This window comes from Equus przewalskii, chromosome 24, assembly GCF_037783145.1.
Source record: "Equus przewalskii isolate Varuska chromosome 24, EquPr2, whole genome shotgun sequence".
Classification (NCBI taxonomy): domain Eukaryota; kingdom Metazoa; phylum Chordata; class Mammalia; order Perissodactyla; family Equidae; genus Equus; species Equus przewalskii.
Window position 1 is genome coordinate 19,946,359 of NC_091854.1, and position 12,676 is coordinate 19,959,034.

General features: G+C 38.1%; 1 protein-coding gene across 3 annotated transcripts in view; it reads right to left on the bottom strand.

Moving 5' to 3' along the window:
• Positions 1 to 1,578: 1,578 nt before the first annotated feature.
• The window catches only part of GIPC2 (GIPC PDZ domain containing family member 2), a 77,131-nt gene continuing 66,033 nt past the window's right edge, over positions 1,579 to 12,676 (bottom strand). For all 3 annotated transcript variants that reach the window (XM_008518999.2, XM_070592808.1, XM_070592809.1), the window contains exons 5-6: positions 11,298 to 11,379; positions 1,579 to 5,150 (exon numbers count right to left, since the gene is read on the bottom strand). In XM_008518999.2, the coding sequence (XP_008517221.2) occupies positions 5,005 to 5,150; positions 11,298 to 11,379 (228 nt within the window). In that variant the 3' untranslated portion in view covers positions 1,579 to 5,004. The remainder of the gene's footprint in view (positions 5,151 to 11,297; positions 11,380 to 12,676) is intronic.

The following is a 12,676-nucleotide window of genomic DNA, read 5'->3' on the forward strand; positions in this document are numbered from 1 at the left end:
AGTTACTCCCATTGAGAGTAACTTCTTATCATGCACGTCCATTCCATTCTACTAAAAGCAAAAATGTTCTTTAAAACCATAGTTTCAGAGGATCCTCACCTGCAAAACTAGAAGAGGAGAAAATACCTAATCATGGTAAGATAAATAGGCAATATTTATTTGCATCAAGGGTAAGCCTCAAATACTGCAATATAAACTGCATGGTTTGCATGAGGCAAAACCGTCACCTGGGCTAATCCATAATGCGCCATGTGGGAAGTCTATTTCTCTATGATGATAAATTCTTCTAGCATACCAAGTTATGTTTAGAAAATTGCCCACATTAGTGTAATTAAAAGAAATCCTGGGGCCAGCCCAGTGGCGCAGCGGTTAAGTGCACACGTTCTGCTTCGGCAGCCCGGGGTTCGCCTGTTTGGGTCCCGGGTACAGACATGGCACTGCTTGGCACGCCATGCTGTGGTAGGCATCCCACATATAAAGTAGAGGAAGATGGGCATTAACTCAGGGCCAGTCTTCCTCAGCAAAAAGAGGAGGATTGGCAGTAGTTAGCTCAGGGCTAATCTTCCTCAAAAAAAAAAAAAAGGAAATCCTGTTGTCATGTATCACTTTTTCCCATTCTACCCATATCCATTTTAGCACTTACCTAATTGTACTAGTGATCTCTTTCACATCTCTGTTTACCTTGATGGATCCTGAGTTCTTGAAGCCACACCCATTGTTCCTTCCTAGTGTGCGGCCAGGACCTTCAGAGACCTCAATGTAAGGGTCCAAGATTCACCTCCATTGGAAACATCTGGAGGATGTGTCAAAATGCAGTTTCCTGGACCCCATCCCCAAACATATAGAATTAGCATGATATTTGTAAGGATTTCTAACAGCTGTGTTAGGGCTTTCAAACTGTATGAAGGAGATAACGAATCCAAAGGCATAACTACCTAAGAGCTCTGGGCTGTGCTTCTTCTACTTACTCCAGCCATTGTTTGGAAACCACTGCCATAAAATTGGTGGAACAAAGGAGAAACTGTCACCCTAGGTAAACCTCCATCTTATAACAGAAACAGCTTATGACTTTTATCTTAGAGGACTGTGACAGTATATACCTCATGTATTTTCCCTCAACCAAAGCAAATAATTTGGGGATTTTAAAACTAAAAGACCTTAGAGATTATAATTTGTACAAAATACACTGAGAAAAAACATACCAAAGATATGTTAAGAACATAAAGGCCCGACTAATCAAATGTATTATTCCCACGATTTATTTAAACAAAACTAAAAAGTCCAACATTTAAAACCCAAAATCTTGATTTTTTAATGATAAAAACAGTCATCACTTTTTTCATGAAAAGGTTTTTATTTTAAGGAGTCATATTTTAAATATAAGAAATATTATAAAATTATTATAGCTTTACAAATAATTCACTTTTTGATCAATATAAGTAGAAATATAGCAAATAATACATTTTTAAACAATATCAAAATATAATTTACAATTCTACAAATAGATGAATAGATTTCCAAAATTCAATCTCAAAAAATATTTTAAAGTATATGCTATGATTATTATAAAAGAGAAAACCTTTTTTTTTGTCTCTCAGAAAAGAACATTTTACCTGTATCTAGTCAATATTATTACATGGCACAAACAGTTTAAAATATAAAATGTTTACTCAAAATTATCTTTCAGAAGTTTTTTTTAATTTCTGCTTTTTGTTAATACTTGAAAAATATCTAAAGCTATATTTAAGTCTTACAGAGACTTAATGTCTCCAACTGAAATAAAGATATCATATTCAGCTTTCACCCTCCTAGCAGATACCATGAGTCATTTCTTAGAACTAGGTTTTCAGGTAATCGGTAGGGACGGGCTGTGCCAGTTGTACACTTCACAATCTTAGAAACATTTTATAACCATGATATGTGTAAGGACTCATAATTACTCTGCTATCTCTTTCAATCTGTGTCAAGAAGATAATACATGTGCTTTTTACACAGAGCACTAATACCTGGGACTGTGGAGTTGAATAGCATCTCCTATCTCTTCATTCAGTCACAGCTTGAGTAAATCACTTAACCATCCTTCTAACCTAGTACTTCCACCAGAATAACAAGAATGCTGTTGGTATCCATATATTTTAAGATGTACCAGAGAGTGAAAGGGTCATTATATGATCAATCTTTTACATCTTTAGTGGATAACTGCACTCTATTTAGAAGAACCTTGGCAGAAGAAATTCATTTTGCTACTGTGCTAGGTAGGCGATGAGAACCGAAGGATACCAGGAAGGCCGTCTCCTGACTTGATGAATGAAGGTCTAGCAATAATATGAACCTAAATAAAGTGCGCTTTACCTGGAAAACGTCTACTTGTTAAAGTTACAGGGGGAAATGTTGCAAATTAAACATCACTGGAAAAATTGAGTTCTCTCTATTTAGTTAATTATCTGTCACATTATATTATTGGATATAGCAGCCACAGAGGTTAACAGATTACTGCTTTTATAATTGAATTCTTAAAGAGTTTCACATTATATAATGATATAATTGTATTTTTAAAACATCACAGAAACCCAAAATGTACCTATTTGTCATCATCAGAATGTGCACATTTGATCAGGACCAAGCTATGTCCAAGGCCCCATTGAGCCCATCATTCAGTCACGTGCTTTTAGTGGCCACTGAGCGATGCTGTTTTGCAGGGAAGGAAATCAAGAATAAAATGATCATCCTCCATTGGGAAAAAACTCCTACAGAACAAGAGAAAATGACCGAGTCTTTCAGAAAATGTTTAGTGGTGCCAACAAAATGGAAAGTTAAAAAAGAAAAAAACATGATTTGTCTCATTGTAGCAGCAGAAGGGCAGCCCACGCTTGCAGAAAGTGGCAACTAAAAATAGATTCTGCTACTTTTTTGTGCGCTGAGAGTTACAAAAAGGCACAAAGTTCACAGATAGATATATTTTCAAGTAAGGGAACAAAATGACATAAAGAAACTGACCTTGTTATCAGTCTAGCAATAGAGGTGAGAGGCAAACACATTTCAAGGAAAAACTTAGTATTAAAGCACCTGTGCTGGAGCCCATAATAAGGATGACTGCCCAGCTAATGCTGTCAAGCAAGTTACAGCTGGACATGGACATCAGCCCCGTAGACAGCAAAATTCCACAGAGATCACGGTGAGCACGCCCACTTTGTGAATATGAGATTCCATAAATCACCAGGAATCCACACCAAGTGTCGGTCTTCATGCACATCCAAAAAGGGAGGGGAAACGGATACCCATCAATAACAAGCAACGATTTGTCATTTCAAATCTAACATCTAGGGCCAAGAAATTTATTTTTTTGTTTAAACTAAAATGTTTCTCTGGGCCTCCTGAGTTATCCAATAACTTCCCCATCCCTAAAAATATCAATTCTTTTTTTGTGTGTCCTTCTAAGAGAAGTGGTATTAAGAATTAACAGGTGTTTGGGGACGCCCAAAAGAAACCCACTAAACAAGTAACAACAAATTACTGCCTGAGCTGGATCCTGTTTTCAAATGATGGGCAAGGGCAATAAGACAATCCACATTCTATAAACTACTTTTGTTACACATTAATAACTAACAGTTTCTGTGCAGGGTTCAGAGTAATAAGACAGAGAACAGCAGCTTCGCAGCATTAAACTTAGGCGAAAGGGGAGTGGACAGCAGGAACAGTGAAATCGCACGGAAAAACAAGAGTCACCTGAGCATTAACCCAGTGTGAAAATGGAGCTACTTCTGATTTCCTAGAATCCATCCCTCCCAGGTTATTATTTCTGATTACCAAGACAGCACACAGCATTTTCGATCCAGCACTTTAGAAGAATGCTTGGTCACACCATGCTCTGCCTTATTAAATGATCTATGTTGAAACCATTCATTTCCATTTCTCTTACATCTGTAAAATGTCAAATAAGAGTGATAAGACAGCCATTTACCCTCAATTTTCTCAATAATGTAAGGTTTTAGAGAGAAAGTGTTAGAACTCTAAAATAATAGGCTAATATATTTTCTCAATTTTCCCTTCTCTCGTATTGCCACTAGGGGAAAATCTATTTCTGATAGGATCTCCTTTAAAGTTTAGGAGGCTGAAAAGCATTGCTCTTTAACGGAAAAAAAAGTTCTCAAACATAGTTATTTTCCGAGTAAATATCTTTCAAAAGAAAAGTTCTGCAAAGACTATAAAAACCTCCCCTGGAGGGTTTATAAAGGGTGACATAAAAGTAGGTGTGGGCGGAAAAAGAAATAATGTTTTAGGAACCGCTTTTAAAAAGATCAAATATGAATGGTTTCTACCCTATCTACCTCTTTTTCACCCTCCTTTCACACATGAAAACACACAGACAGCACACTAGATTTCAGCAAGTGTTAAGAAAGAATTACAAAGAAGCAAAAAAGAAAAATCAATCAATCCTTTTTTTACAAAGAGAGAAAATAGGCCATAGACTTCGACAGGCTATAGGAATCTTTCTCCCCTTACGCAGTGGGTCAAAAACAACGATGCTTCCAGACCTCTAGTAAGCGTAATTCACGTTTCCTTTCCTGAACATATCCTGATCAAGCCCTTAAACAAAATGAAGATGCTACAAGGCAAATCATATTCTAATTCTAATTTTCACTGCATTAAGATTCTGCAAAAGAACTGCAAAGCTATTGCAATCAACTACTCACATGTGGGAAACAAAGCATGGGTGTTAATGGGGAGCAAAATCAGTTATCTAGAAACACTCCCTAAAACTCACTTTTAAAAACCTTTTGAATGAAAAGTAAAATTGATATTTTAAGGTAATTTATCTTAAGCATACTACATATACAACTACATTAAAAAATACCCAGAAATCAAAATTATACTTCAAAGAATGTACTCTACACACATAAAACAAACCAGAGTCTGTAACAGTGTCTAAAAACAGATCTAATCGTTTTCTTAAAAAAAGGAACAATGGTTCATTTCTCCAGAGACGGAACATCCACACCACAATCATCCTCGTTTGGCGTCACCGACGGCTCCCCAAACATCAAAGACAAATTCATCTGGGAACGCGAAGTCTCCAAGAGCTTCGTCAAGGGCCACGGCAAATTCATCTGGATTACCTTTGTCCTTTCCAGCTTCAAACATTGTGGTAGCTATCAAAAATAATTTTAAAAATTAATGATACACGAGACAGCAACAGAAGACTGAGAAAAACGGCACCAGGAAAATTACTTTCTAAAAGTAACATGCATATCTATCATAGATTTCTAGTGCAAATTACAATAACAAGATACTCTCTACCACATACGGAGGTAGCAAAGATATTTTCAAACAACCTGCCCACTGCACCCAGCTGTGCAGCTGCCACCTCGGCCCCCTCCTCCACCTCGGAGCCCCTCAGTTGGGAACCTCTGGCATACCTGTGGGTGGAGCAAGAGCTCCTGAAAGAAAACCCCGTGGCTAACCCCAGCAGGAAACTCAGAGTAACCCTTCCCCCACCTCCCCATAGTCCCTAGCTCTCTCTGCCCCTTCCACTAGTCCCCCACCCCCAACTATGATGGCGTCTAGTCCTCCCTTGCCAAAAAAAGAAAGCAGAAAATAACAGTCTGCAACGGGGCAATCAGGCTTGGAAGAAGGGGAGGAAGATATCTGTCTACTTCTTCTGAGCCCTCTCCAGTTTCGGATAGAAAGTGAAGGTGAGGCCTTTGCTCTGTTTTTCTAGTAAGTTGCCTGGGCCCCATATTCTATGGCTGGGGAACCAGCATCTTCGGGAGTACACACTCCCATAAAGCCTGCCCCCACTGGCTGGGAGCCCATGAGGCTCAGCTGGTTCTTTCTCAGTCCCCTGTAAGTACCAGCAACCAGAAGGAGACAGTGGGAATTGACTTGGGACTTGGGTGAAGAAGCAGGGTAGAAGTGAAAAGCCAAGGCCAAGAGAAAAGCTCCAGCCTCTCCTTTCCTCCCAGGTTAAGGTAGAATGAATCAAAGCTTGTATGATTTCTCTGAATGAGCCCAGAGGTCTGGTCTTTCAGCTCAAATCCACCAGGGCTTTTCAGAGTCTTTAAGAACTGCTCCTCTTCTCAAACGAGCCAGTACTAACACCAGCAGGCTTGGGGAAGAGAGGAGATACGGCCCATGGAAGAGCAGCATGATCAGAGCAGAAGCGGATGCCGTGGGGGGGACCTGGTGCAGGGATCAAAGCCCTAGTCAGGCAGGAGGGCTTCCACGTGGCCAGACAGCCTGGTGCGGGGTGGGAGAGTTCCAGCGAGGTAAGAAGGCCATGGGGGAGGGGAGGACAGCAGCCACAGGAATGAGAGACGGGAGCCCAGGAACAATATGTCCTGGACCTGGCCTGCAATGCCTCGCAACCTCTGGTTTGGTTTCCTTAGTCAGAAATGAGAAAAATCATGATTTAAGATGCCCAGACTATAACTTCACAGTCCAAACTGTATAATCTCACTCATGCATTCAGGCTGGCACAGCAGAAAAGTGAAGAAAAACGCCTGCACTAAATACAGTCCCAGAATTGGCCAGACCTCCAGTCCCACCGCTGACATGCTCCACCTCTGCTACCACGACCACTATTATGGGTAAGAGCTATTAGGGATCGCTGCTGAGAAGGATAACAGCTACACGTATTCTTCATGACGTAACAAGAACCTTATACATATGATTTAATTTGATGCCTTGGCACCTCTGTAAGGTGGTTTTTATCATACCCCTTTTACAGATGTGGAAATTAAGGTTCAAAGTTTAGTAATTTGCCCAAGGGCTAAAGCTTCAAACTAATGAACTTAGGACTCACACTCCCTGTGAATTCACTATTTTTGTGCCTCTCAATAGACATTACGTCAACATTCACTAGGTATTTACTCTGGGGAGGTACTGTGGTAGGAGCTGGGATTAAAAATCGAGTAAGGGGGCTGGCCCGGCGGCGCAGCAGTTAAGTTCGCACATTCCGCTTCGGCAGCCCGGGGGTTTGCTGGTTTGGATCCCAGGTGTGGACATGGCACCACTCATCAAGCCACGCTGTGGTAGGCATCCCACATACAAAGTAGAGGAAGATGGGCATTGATGTTAGCTCAGGGCCAGTCTTCTTCAGCAAAAAGAGGAGGATTGGCAGCAGATGTTAACTCAGGGCTAATCTTCCTCAAAACCGAGCAAGGTATCTGCCCTCAGGGAACTCCTGGTCTTGTAGAAGCAACAAAAACCCCAATCAGGCAGCTTCATAACTGTGTTGGAAATACTGTATTTAATATAGCGCTCCATAAATCTTTTACAAATCAGTGATTTGTACATGTATTTTAAAAGAATTTAAGACTGGAGCATGCACTGAACATGTTACGAATTTTTGTTAATGTATAAAGTACAAACATACATCCTTACAGGAGAAATAAACTGGTATAATTTTATCCTTTTTGATTAAGATTATATCTCTAAGAGAAAAACAAAAGAAATTTTAGCCAAATGAAATACTTTTTAGAAAGTTCTATCACATTAACATAATGACAGCTACTAAAATGCTTATAATCTGCTAACTATAATATATCTGCAATATACTGCAATAATATTTAACACCTGAATACAATCCAGCAAAAAAAATTCCACTAAAAGAGTAGAATTGTGATACCAATATAGCAGCTAAGTGCTGACCTCTCGTGGCCAGGTTGAGAATATCTTTATATCATTACGACTACTGAACAACTTTTACAATACAAATGACAAACTTATTTTGGTGACATAGGTCAATCTACATTTTCCACTAAGCTTTTAAATACTTAAACAAAATTTTTAGACATAAGGTATTGCCGCAGGTGAAAAATCTTGGTATCAAAGGCCCAGAATTCAATCTCAGCTCTTAACTTGTTAGCCAACTTAGGGCAAGTTACCAAACTTCTCTGAATTTGTTTTCAAATTTCTAAAATGACACACAGCGGGGTTTAGATAAAGATTTGTCATTATTGTTAGTTTAATCATGAAATCTGAAACCATATCTCTTTCTATGTAAGGTCTTCAACACTGACATTCTCTAAGACTTTTCATAAATATCAACACATTTCAAGCAACTCACATATGAGCCCAACACCAAAAGATCAGCCAATATAGAATGTTTTTTAAGTGAAATCTATTTCCAAAACTTCATTGGCTTTATCTGAGAAGGATGACTTTCTTTAGTGTTCATTGTTTTGAATTCACTGAAAAAAGAAAACCATCCTAGGAAAGAATGTAATTATCTCTATTAAAATTATCATATACTTTTAAAAGAGCTATAAAAGATCTTATAGTGAAGATTTCCTTTCCACACATTTCTGGATCTCTTAATAAATTAGAAATCCTAAAATTCTGAAATTGCCAGGATAATCAGCAAACTCCTAAATTGGTATCATCAGAAAATATTGTAGTTCTATATATAATTTACACAGTCGCGTTAAATATTCATGATGAAACATATATGATACAACTTTCCATTAAGTTAGGTCAATCCCAGACAAAGTCTTATAGGACTCAAAATCTCCCAGAAACCACTCTCCCCCCATAGATAACATTCCAAGGCAACCCATGTTGGCAATGGGTGGATTGAAAAGTCATAGTTCACAATGTAACTTTACAACCAAATGAAACACTGTCACCTTCACGGTTACTTCCCATATAAACTCATTTGAGTTATTTTCCATTTTCAAATGGTAAATACATCCCAAAGCTTTTCTGACGATAGTGTTTTGGGTTTAGTGATTTTACTGCCACAATTCTTTTTAAAATTTTTAATATAAACACATTAACAACTCCAAAATAATTTGATGTCATTGTAATTTGTGTTAAGATTTAATATTTCTGAAAGCTAAGAAACATGGGAATACAAACAAGTAAATATATTCGTCTGTTGAATCAGTGTTACATTCGTGATTTATATTTCCTGCTAATCAGATCTGAATAATGAGAGAAATTCCTAATTTAACAATGGCTGACATTCGTCAAATACTTACTTTCCTTAAACTTTGCCTCCCTCAGTGACCACATTGCTAATCATGTATAATGATAATGACTTTTCATGTCATTGGAGGAATTTGCTACAGATGATTAATAACTTTACAAAGGGATTACTAGCTAATTTACAAAGAATTTGTGAGGAATGTTTAGTGCTCTAAATTTGTCAGAGTGAAAGAAAATTGATTCTTAAAGAACTGTTTCTTAATTCATTTATAATTACTTGTACCATTGTCCAAAGCACTTGCATATTTTTAACAACAAAAGAGCAAAACTAATGTATTTACTCCCAGTTTACACTTAAGTAACTATAAGACCCGTAAGTTCTAAATTTAAGGACTCTTTCAAGTTCTCACCTTTGAAAAGTGTGATTCTCCTAAAGTTCATCAAGACCCAGCAACTGATACGCTAGTTCCTGAACCTTATAATATTCATACAGTTAGACAATTTGAAAACTTCTCACCTGGATAGAGACCCATCATATTATTTTTCCAACAAATACTCCCTAATCTGAGTTCAGTAGCACTGCCATCTCTAAATCCCCTGTGCCCTCATTTGCATGTTCATTTGCATAACTGTCACAGGCCCACATCATTTATGCAAATCTCTATATTTTCCCAAATGTAAAAGGGTTGGGGACAAATGTTTTAAGACACTGGCTTTCTGTAGGATCATCTCAGCTTTAACTTCTTAACTTCTGTCTGTGTGGAGCAAGGATCCATTATATGCAAATTTTCTGTTTCTCTCTAAGGAGCTAAAAAACAGAGCGCCAATTTTTTTCAATTACAGACATTATCTGTACATCCCCCATAGAAATTTTATTTTATAAGTTCAGACAGGCAAGAAAAAAATAAGAATAAAGGAAGATGAGTGGAAGTAGAAAAGGAAGAATGAGCTTTAAATACCTCTAGCTGAGGTAGAGTAAAATACTTATCTGGTAGAAGGTAAAGAAAATTGTCCAAGTCTTTGACTTTAAAAAATTTGTTAAGTACCTGACAAACGCACCGCCACGCACACACGCATGGACGCATGCAGCACAAACCCCACCATTAGAGGGCACACTCTCTCTTTCCCCACCCAGCATCCACCTGCCCTTCTTAAGAGAACACGGATCTTGCTTCCGCATGGGAGGGGCCAGGCCTCTCACAGTCTCAGCCCTTGTATTTCAGAGTCACTCTCAGCTCCAGAGGTAGAGCATTTGACTCAGACCTAACCACCCTCCTAGCTTCAGTGACTGGCTCAAGTGAGCCAATCAGACCAATCAGAGACAATCCCAAGCATTTTGTTTGAATGATTTGGAAAGGGCTCTCCCTCTCTCCCATCGTGCTTGCCACCAAGATGATGTAGAGGGCGGAGCCATGGCAATCATTTGGCTGCATGAGGGAGGGTCTGAAGCTGCCAGGAGATACCATGGGGACCTGAAATGAAGTTAGAATTGAGAGAAAAGAAAGCACATCCTGATCATAGCATGAGAACTCCGGATCTAAGCATTCTTGAAGCCAGGATCTACCTCTGGACGTTTAAGTTATAAGAACCAAAACATTTCCCCCCTTTTCTCCCTTAAGCCAGCTAGAGTTAGGTTTGTTGGGTTTTGTTTTGCTGTAGTTGCAACTTTTATTTTATTGTTTTATTTGTTTTGTTATTTGCAACTGATAGAATCTTAACTGATAAACCAAGACCCTGACATCCTAATGATGACATAAGAAATACACAGAAATTCAACTGCTCAACTGCCCTGATTAGTCATATGCCAAGTGTGTCCTCTTCCTTCATATTTCTGATTCATTGGTCACAAGGTTTCAGTAATATGGTGCACAACTTTAATACCATGATAAATACACAATTTAATCAATGTAAATCTGTCTCAAACAATATATGATAAAATGCATGTCAAATAATAACACCTATCATATCTATCATTTACAAAATTCTTTTCATATATATTTTCCCAATAGATGTATATATTGTGAAATAATCACTACAATAATTCCAGTTAACATCCATCATCACATATATTTTTTAAATCCATAAAATAATCCTGTGAAGGAAATATTATTATTTATAGTTTATAGATTAAAAACTGAAGTTTAGGAAACTTGACTTGACTCTAAGGCCTCACAGACAGTAAGAGGTAAGGACCAGGTCTTCTTTTCATTATTATTTATTATCTTTATTTTCATGACTCTTTTCATCAATCCAGAAATACCTTTTAACTTAAAAAGTATAATTGGCTATAAATGCAAGGAAGACATAAATACGCACTAAGTTCCATCAAATTAAGAAATATAAGACTTTTTTAAATAGCATAATCTTACCTAAATCAGGATCTCGAATTCCCATGTACAACTCAAGAAGATCATCAATCTTTTCAATTGCCTTTGCTTTGGTTTCAGAGGGCTTTATCAAAGAAAAGAGAAATAAGAGATTATATTTCTATGTGCAATCTCTTGAATGTCGAGGCATCCACAGGGGAAAATCTGATGTGGGGCCAGTTCATGGCTGTGTACGTCAGCTAATTTGAATGGAAATATATCTAGAACCTGCACTACAACTCAACACAAACCAGTAGAGTAAACACTTATTTTTAGTGTTTGTGCTAAGTGTCATGGATTCAAAGAAGAAAAGCCAGGAACACAGTCTCCAAGTAGCCAACAATCTAGAAGGGGAGACAGATGTGAAAGTAAATAACTATGTAGCCATAATAAGGTCAATTTTTAAAGAATATAAAAGATACAGAGGCATCACAAGGGAAGTAAATTTAAATCTCTCAGAATAGCGGAAGCTTCAGAAAGAAGGTGACTTGAGAACTGTTTTCTCAAAGATGAACTAGCGTCAGATAAGCAGGAGAGGGCACTTCAAGTAGAAGGCAATAGATAGATAACCAAAGTCTACGTGAGGTTGCAGAGTCTGATAAAAGATCACAGCCTGTTATGGGGACAGCAAGAGGTCCCAAGTGACTGGGGAACCTAGTCCCAGACATGACCAGATATTAAGGGGTCCCGTGGGGCATGAAAAGGGCTTTGGTCTTTATCGTGCAAGCCACTGCCCCCAACCTTTTAATGGCTCACCTCAAGAGTAAAACATTTCTGAAGACTACTCTTATTATTTATTTTTTACTTAATTTTATTGTACTGTTGAAATAACTTTGTAGGCCCAAGATAGAGCCACTCCTGCCCAGGGTGCCATGCCAGCAAAGAGAGACTTAGACAACTTTCATGCCCCTGAAAATACTCCACTTGACCAGAACCGCAGTCCATCCAGTCAGCCACTGCCCACAGGCCAAGCCAACTCCGGGCCTCTCAGCCCACAGGAGCTTGGCTGTGTGGCCCCAGCCAACCAGATATTTCCTATTTTTCTCTTTCTTGGTCTTTATTCTTTATCTTACAAAAGCTTCTTGCATTCTGCCCTATTTTGCAGTTCTCCGAAGGAGACTAACCACTTCATATAGTGTTAAATTGTTGGTTTCTATCACCCAATTGTCTTCTTTAATCATTTTTAATAGTGTGTAGTTTTTATAAATTACACACATGCAATACCATATGAATATATTATCTAAGTATTAAAATACATAAAAATAGAAACTTTATAAGGATGAAGTCATGGCGAAAGATTTTAAAAATGTCTTGTTTTATGCATTAACGATAACAAAATGTTTTTTTTCTTCCTGAATCTATTATTAAAGGTTTCAGTGAAA